General features: G+C 66.2%; 3 protein-coding genes across 3 annotated transcripts; 1 reads left to right on the plus strand and 2 right to left on the minus strand.

The window, feature by feature from the left end:
• Positions 1–127: 127 nt before the first annotated feature.
• MNEG_11486 (geranylgeranyl reductase) lies at positions 128–1,978 on the minus strand (the record flags this gene model as incomplete). The annotated part of the gene is made up of 4 exons (XM_014040040.1): positions 128–345; positions 625–810; positions 1,254–1,506; positions 1,778–1,978. 4 exons carry the CDS (start codon positions 1,976–1,978, stop codon positions 128–130), a joined length of 858 nt encoding a protein of 285 aa, XP_013895494.1.
• A 955-nt stretch (positions 1,979–2,933) lies between these two features.
• MNEG_11487 (hypothetical protein) lies at positions 2,934–4,476 on the plus strand (the record flags this gene model as incomplete). Its single annotated transcript, XM_014040041.1, has 4 exons — positions 2,934–2,990; positions 3,190–3,498; positions 3,669–3,797; positions 4,219–4,476. 4 exons carry the CDS (start codon positions 2,934–2,936, stop codon positions 4,474–4,476), a joined length of 753 nt encoding a protein of 250 aa, XP_013895495.1.
• A 2,991-nt stretch (positions 4,477–7,467) lies between these two features.
• Positions 7,468–8,004, minus strand: MNEG_11488 (hypothetical protein; the record flags this gene model as incomplete). The annotated part of the gene is made up of 1 exon (XM_014040042.1): positions 7,468–8,004. The coding sequence occupies one exon, from the start codon at positions 8,002–8,004 to the stop codon at positions 7,468–7,470; it is 537 nt and encodes a 178-aa protein (XP_013895496.1).
• Positions 8,005–8,147: the final 143 nt, after the last annotated feature.

The following is an 8,147-nucleotide window of genomic DNA, read 5'->3' on the forward strand; positions in this document are numbered from 1 at the left end:
CGCGAGCGTGAGAGGGTGTGTGGGGGAGCTTGAGAGAGGGTGCGTGGTGTGAGTTGTGGGCCGGCTAGCAGACCCACTGCACAACCGCCTGTGCCAACCGCGCATGCACACACAAACACATACACACTCACATGAACACACACCATCCCCCCCAAAAGCACAAACAAGCATCCCCCCCACACCTGGTGGCCTGCTGGTACTGCTTGATGGCGGTCTTGTTGACGACGGTGCCGGTGCCCACCGCGACGTGGTCGTACTTGGGGAACACCCAGCCGTAGAAGTCAGGGCTGACATCATCGCCCACGTACATCTCCGCCAGGTTCTCGTAGTACTTCATCTTGTCGTCTGTGTTTGGGGTAGGGGGGGGGGGTGGGGTGGGGACATCAGGGGACGCCCAGCACCAAGGAGGAAAGGAGGGAGGGGATGCAGAGGAAGGATCGCGGGTGCGAACAAATGCGGTGCCGCGTCATTGCAGGCAGCCTGACCCCCCCTCCAAAGTTTGTCGCAGGAGCACCATCCCCGCAGAGCTTTCGGCCCAGGCGAGCCGCTCCTGCCCATTCGCGCCTGCTCCCCGCCACGCAACCCCCAGCAGCCTGCACCCCAAGCCGCACGTCTGTGCCCTACCGGGGATGCGGATGCGCTCCTGGAAGGCGATGGCGTAGTCATAGTCCCCGGCGTCGATCTCCTTGGCCACGCGGCTGTTGGCGCCGTCGGCCCCGATGACCAGGTCGACCTCCATGCTGGCGGGGGTGCCGACCTTGCCGCCCTCCTCGTAGGAGTTGTAGTGGATGGTGATGGGGCCCTCGTTCTCTGGAAGGGGAAGGGGGAGGAGGTGGGAGTGGGGTCGGGAAACGGTTGAGTGTACCTATGAGCAACAAGGTGCAAGTGGGTGCACAGGTTGGCAAGCTGTGGGTTGAGGGGAGGGGCGCGAGGGGCTGGCGTGGCGGGAGGCAATCAAACCCCCTGGTTCTTGATGGCGTTGATAAGAAGGGCGTCGGCCCACGCCAGCGCTCGAGTCAGCTGGGCTGACGGGGCCTGCCGGCCGACGCCTTTTCCCGGGACCGCCTCGGCGCGCTGGACACCTTCGCCGTGCAGTCCACTGCACCCCAAGCCCGCCGCCTGGCACTAGGGTTTCCTCTCGCGCCATGGTAGCTCAGCAGCACCCGCAGTGACCACTACCCACCCAACCACCAACACCCAACACAGCGAACACAAACCACCGCGAGGCTGCCGCCGCTGCCACTCTAACGCACCCTTCTGCTCCATGCGCATCATGAGGCCGTTGACGAGCTTGGCGCCCTTCTCGGCCGCGCGGTTGCGCAGGTAGTCATCGAACACCTCGCGCCGGCACATGCCGATGTACTCGGTCTCGCTGAGGGTCTTGCCCACGTCCACCTCGCGGTTGGAGGGCGAGATCATCTTCATCTTGGTGACCTTGCGGTCGATGATGGACTGGGGGAGGTCGAACTCCTCAACCATGCACAGGGGGATGGCGCCACCGCAGGGCTGCGGCGGGGCGGGGGCGGGGGCGAGGGGGATTTTTTGCGCGGGCAGTGGCGAGGGGCTTCCGGGCGAGGGGGCGGGCGGCTGAGCCTTACGGATACCACGAAAGTGCATGGTTGCCACACACCAGCCGCAGCACACAGAAGTGGTAAGGGAGTCCCAGTGCGCAGGGTGGTGCAGCGCAGCACCGGCGGCAACTGTCTGGTCGAGATGATCCCACCGCTTGGTTCGGGCACGCGATCCAACGGCCAGGAGCTGATAAAACGCTCCGCACCTTGCAGTTGTCCATCTTGCGCTCGATGAGAGCCACCTCCACGCCTCCCTGGGCGAGGGTCTCGGCCGCGCAGGCACCCGAGGGCCCGCCACCGATCACAGCCACGCGCAGGGGCCTGTCAAGGGCGGCACCATCCTTGATAGCGTAGCACCGCACAGTGCGGGCGCGAGAAGCGAATGCACGCTGCTGAGCGACCTGCATCTTGAACACGCACTGCCGATTGACGCTGCGCGTGCAAATGTCCTCAAAGATAGGCTGGATCGATGAAGCGATTGCCACGCGAGTGTACCCATCAAACTCAGGTGGGGATCTGTATCTAGTGCGACCGGAACGCGAAACGCCTGCCCAGTTCCCAGGACCTTTTCGACTGTTCAAGCGTGTTGTTTCGCTCTCTTTGAGCGTATTAGCATCAAGTGTTATCGGAACCTTTGATTCAGCTGCCCCACCGCGCCGCGTATGCCAGTGACATTGTCTGCGCTGCTGCTGCACTAGCATCGGGCACAGCAACACACTTGCCGCGCACCCCTTGGCGCGGAGCCCAACGCCTCGCACGCCGCGGGGCTCGTGCCCAACCTTAACCACACCCATCCAACTCGCGAAGATAAACATCATGGGACAGCTGGCAAATGGGTGCCGGCAGCTCACGGAATCACCGCAACTTGTCAGGACTTGCAGACCAGGCCGCCTCCTGGCTCGGCTCCAGCGCTGCACCCGAGGGCAGCGCGCAGCTGCAACCCCAGGTCCACAAGGCGTGCCGGAAGGTGACGCAGCATCAGCCAGCAGCAGCAGCGGCGGCAGCGGCAGCAATGGCGGTCAACAGCAGCAGGGATCCGGCCCGCAGCAGCAGCAGCAGCAGCAGCTGCTGATGCAGTCGGGCCAGGTCGGGGCACCGGCGGTGGGTGGGCCTGCCCTTTGGGGCTTGGCCTCCGAGCTGCAGTTGCTGCAGGGCTGGTGGCGCGAGGTGGGATCAACGCCGCGACCCGCCTCACATCAACCGCCTCACCCCTGCCTTGAGGCCTTGTTGGTTGCCTCTGTTGTGCTCCTGGGAGGGCTTAGGAATCGAGCGCCACGACATGTCTGGCAACGACGAGTGCACATGCGCGGCAGCGCGTCTAGCGCACGCCGCGGCGCCTTTCATACACCAACCCCTGGCCGCATGCAGGCACGAGAGACTTTCCCGCCCATTCCTTGGGGCCCGTCTGACCTGGTCAAGGTGATCTGGTGATCTGGCGGTCTGACGGGGATGACGCACGCATGGCAGCGCATGAGAAAGCAGACTTGCTGCATGCTCCACTGTCTGAGATCCACAGGCAGCTCGGAGCGTTGCAGGTCGGTCACAGCCCCGGCACAAGGAGCAGCAGCAGGTGCGCGTCCATCGAGCGCCAACATGCAACGCCTCTGCGCTTCTGCAGGTGATGGCGTCCAGCCTGGCGGCGGCGGCGCTCTTCGCGGCCACCAATGCGACGCTCTTGCGCGCCCCCGCGGACCCTGCCGCGGCGGCCGCAGCGGGGGCGCCCCTGCACCTTGCGCGCGAGGGGCTACTCGCTGCGCTGCTGCCGGCCGCGGTGCTGGCCGCGCTGGCGCCGCGCGCGCCGTGGCGGGCGGGCCTGCTGCAGGCGCGGTGGGACGGGGCGTGGGCGGTGCGGACGCTGGCGGCCTGCGCGGTGGTGTTCCCTCTGGCAGACCCGCTGCTCTACCACGCATGGGCGCCGGCTGCCGAGGTGAGGCCGCGCCCTGGTGCCTTGAAGAGCCCCCGCACTGCGCAATCCTGAAGGCTGGCTTGCGCCCCGACAGGTGACTAAGGGCTCCCAAACCATGCACTACGCCGGGCGTATGGCTGGGGACTGAGCACAATCGCCGCCGCGTGCCCGCAACCTCGGCTCACTGACAGGCGCTGTTCGGCCCGCCAGCCGGCGGGGCGCTCGCGGGGCAGGTCAGGGCGGCGGCGGATGCAGGCGACTGGGGCGGCCTCGGGGCACACCTCTTGGCCAGCGGGCTCGTGGGGCCTGTGTGGGAGGAGGTGGGCGGGAGGGACCCGAGGGGCGGGAAGCGTCCGCGCAGGGATCAGGCCAGCCTCGGGCGCCGGTTCCCGCAACAGCACGCAAGTGTCTCTGTCGCCCGCCCGATCTGCTGCACCGGCCTCGCCTGAGCCGCAGCATTTCTTGCGCGTGGTGCGCCCGCCGCGTCGCGAACCCCCCTTCCCTCTCCTCCTCACCCGATAGTGCCCACCCCCGACTGTCCCGTGCAGTGTACCGCCAGCACCCACCCACACACCCACCCGTCACCCGCTCATTGTCGCACTCAAACCGCCCGTCCGTCCACCCACCGGCACGCACGCAAGCATTTACGCGCATAAGCTGCATAGTCACACCCACACGTATACACACACACACACGAACACACACACACACACACACACGCACACACACACACATGCGCAGGTGTTTTGGCGGGGCTTCTTCCTGGCCTCCCTCACCAAGGTCCTGCCCCTCCCAGCATGCGTAGCCCTCAGCTCCCTCAACTTCGCGGCGCTCCACCTCAGCCCCGCCAACTTTGCGCCGCTGCTGCTGCTTAGCGCGACGGCCGACGCGCTGTACCTGCGCACCCACAACCTGATGCCGCCGCTGCTGCTGCACTGCCTGTGGAACAGCTCGCAGCTGCTCGCGATTGCGTTTCTGGGAAAGCAGGAGTTTGTGTAATGTACGGAACGCGCCATCGTACTGTCAGTTACGGGGCTGCAGTTGTCGTCCTTGTAGGCAAGTTGATTGTGCCTACATGCAGCTCGGACTGTCGAGTTTCCAGCTCAGGGGGCCGCCACTTGAGCAAGGGAAGCTCCATGGCTGCGAGCGCAGCCTGAACCTGAGTAGAAAAGCTTTGGGATTGAAACTGTTGGCAACCGCTCTCTGGCTGCTGCATTTGCCAGCTCGGGGCGATTTGGTGGGCCGCAGTCACTTCGGGTGACCAGCCACGCCGCGCCGCCGGCGATGCCAGCTGGACCGCGCGGGCGCGCACATGCCGGCGGGGCCTTCACCATAGTGTCGAATTCGCGGTTCACCACGCATTCGCGAATCGATCCCGGGTGCTCCCGTGCACGGCCTTGCTCGCGCCCAGACGCACTCATCAAAATTGCCACCAGAGCAGTCTGCGCTCCGCACTTTCACAGTCGATCAAATCCGTGGAATTCTCATTGGACTGCCCCTCACGTTTTGTCGGGCTCCGACATCACGGCGCGCCTTCGTTGAAGTGAGCTGTACGCCTTCGCGCTGCTCCCTGCACCGATGCGACCGCATCTGCATCGATGACACGAGATCTAGAGCGCTAGATGGTGCCTGTCTGCGCGGGTGCCACGCGATGTCGCCCGGTGCGTCGTGTGTGCTGGGCCACCCACACACGCGCGCCCACCGATTCCCACGCCCCCGCCTTCGCAGCCGCCATGGCCCGCGGGTGCGCCAGGGACGCGGCGCCAAGGCGCTCCTCTTCTCTAGAGAGCCCCTTTGCGCTGTATGCACACTACGCATTCGATGAAGAGCTGCCGCTCGAGACCACGTTGGGCCGTCGCGGCTCCCCTGTATTCGCCGGCACCCTCGCCCTGCTGCTGCTGATGCCCATGCTGGCGCAGCCCCTCAGCCCGCTGCTCGCTGGCGGCGCCGGCGGCATCTACGGCCTGCCGCAGCGGCGCGGCGCGGCCGAGCGCGGCGGCGCGGCGACGCGGGCGCAGCTGCTGTTCTTCGTGGTTGGGCGGCCCAGGGCTCAGCAAAAGCAGCTGCTCGCGGCGCAGAGGCAGCTGCAGATGCAGCACGAATCACTGCAGCAGCAGCTGCACATGCAGGTGGGCGCAAGCCAGATTGTCTCGGCCTGTGTGAGTCAAACATGAGCATGATTGTGCGTATTGATCTCATGTGCGCCCCATCGACGCCCCACGCACGCATTAACCACGCCCCATGCCTTGCAATGCCTGCACTCCAATAGGCTGGTGGGGTCACTGGTTCTGACCCTTTAAGCGCGTTTGGCGGCGGCAGCAGCAGCAGAAGCACTAGCAGCAACAGCGGCAGCAGCAGCACGCACGGCGACGGCAGCGCCGCAGATGGCAGGGCCCCTTGGTGCGCGCACCCTGGTGGCGCCCTGCCGCCTGACTGGCTGCAGCACGGGGTGACCGCCGAAGCCAGCTGCGCGGCTTGAACCGCGCCCTGCGACCCCGCTTTGACTTGGATCGGCTGCGCTCGTCCGACTCCTCTGGTCTAGACAGATCAGCGGGCCGCAGCCAGTTTCTCGCCCAACAACGCGCCATCCGCTCGGCATGATCGCCAGCGACAGTCTTGTGCTGGACGCCGTCGCTTAGCTCATACGGGGCGACGCGTCGCGTGTGACAACCTCCGCGTGTTGACCCACCGACTGCATACACTGCGCCAGGTGATGTGCGCGGATCCTGGAGTGCCCCGCGCCCCCCGCCCGTCGCGCGCGCGCGCTCGCCGCGCTCCTGCCGGCGCGGCTGCTGCGTTCTGGGTCTCCTCACCGCCGCTGCGGCGACGGAGATGATCGTAGACGACTGCAGCGTGCCCCAAACCGCGTCCTGGGTGCCGGCTATCCTACCCCGACTGCCGACCGCCTCGTGTGCCTGCTAGGCATCTCAGGCTGCCTGAGCTTCGTACACGACCCTCTAACGCTCGCGCCGCTCGATCTGCGTCGCTCCCCCTTCGTTTATCGCTTCCGGCACCGACGGCGCGCCATCGATCCCACATTGCTTATCCGAGCCATCGCAGCCGCAGCGCGCGCCAACCTACCCATTTGATCCGGACCCTGAACCCTACCCCGCGCAATGCTGCCGGCCCGCCGTGCCGTGGGCGCGTGAGATTTATTCGTAGCTGTCTGATTTCGTTTTCAGCCACGCCCCCTGCTTTCTCTGTCGGGATGCGCGCCCGCGCCGCGCGAGCGCGGCGGCCCCGGCTGAGCAGCGAGAGCGTGCCGCATATTCCTTCTGCCGGGCCTCGCAGCACGTCCCCTGCACCCCCTGACAGCTTTCCGCCGCTGCCTGCCTGGGATTCCAACTCTTGTCGGTGGGGTGCTGGCCCATGAAGCGTGGCCCCATCGCACGCAACATGCACGCTCTGCCAGGCGCCGGCCCTGCGCGGCCGGCTCTGCTCTGCGGTCGAAAGCCCTGCTGCATCCACCCGCTGCGTGTGGCACGTTTCATCCCCCCACGCACCTCGTGAAGCGTCCAAAGGTCAGAATAAACAGTCGGTTTTCAGAGAGTCATGATGGAACGTGTCGTTTTATGAAACCCTGCACTTGTGCGCCCCAAAACACAGAGAGCCGTGGCGCAACAGACCATCAGCAGCGATGCGCTGACGGCTGCTGCCGGTCCGCCCCCCCCCCCCCCTCGGGCGCCCCGATCGCATTCCCTTTGGGCATGCACGATTGAAGGCTGGCTGCCTCTCTTGCACCTGTCAGTGAGCTGAACCTTTTTTTGCGGACGTTTTTTGAAAGTGTAACGCGGCTTTCCCTGGATGGCACTGGACTCGTCAAAGTTGCGCCGCTTGCTTGGCAGCCCTGTGCAGCATGCTTTGGTGATGCGTTGCTGCTGCTGCGCCCGTGTCTCGAAACAACCCTTGTGACCTCTCACCGCCAACAGCCCCAGGCAGCCAGCCGAGCGCGCACACGAGGAGGGCATGATGAGGGACCCGTGTTTTGTATTACTTGCTACGCCGCGGCTTGCCGTGTCCGCCCCCGCCGCCTCCCGCGCCGGTCGCAAAACCCCGCGCCGTCGCCGGCGGCGGCCGCTCCCCTTTCTTGGTCTGTGCCGCCGCGGGCGGGCCCTCCCGCAGGCCCTGCATCCCGGCCACGATGCGCACCCTGTTGCTGAGCGCCTTGATGGTTCGCAGCAGCACGCGCTTGCGCTCGGCGCGGAACTGGACGGCGATGCGCAGCTCCTCCCCCAGTTCAGGCTGCTGCTGCTGTTGTTGCTGCTGCTGCTGCTGCTGCTGCTGCTGCTGCTGCTGCTGCTGCTGCTGCTGTTGCGACGCTTCCGCCTTCTCGTCGGGCCCGTCACTGCCCCCACCGGCCCCTCTGCTGCCGCTGCTGCTGCTGCCGCGGCCCGCGTCCAGCAGCTGCCTGTCGTCTTCCAGTGTGGTCTTGAAGTTGGACAGCAGCACAGAGCACACCCCCAGCAGTGTGCGCAGCGCCGCCATCTGGGCGCAGACACGTGCAGCAAGGAGAGTGGGGCGCGCCATGGTGTGGGAACACCGGGAATCCCAGGGGTTCTCATGTTGAAGCCGAGAGGCGGCGCCGAGAGCACGCGGCCACCTGTGCACACAGCACCACACGGCAGGTTGTGGGCCCACAGCACCACCACCGCGGGCCGCCTCTGCGGGCG

The sequence above is a fragment of the Monoraphidium neglectum genome, assembly GCF_000611645.1.
Source record: "Monoraphidium neglectum strain SAG 48.87 unplaced genomic scaffold scaffold02767, whole genome shotgun sequence".
In the NCBI taxonomy this organism is placed as follows: domain Eukaryota; kingdom Viridiplantae; phylum Chlorophyta; class Chlorophyceae; order Sphaeropleales; family Selenastraceae; genus Monoraphidium; species Monoraphidium neglectum.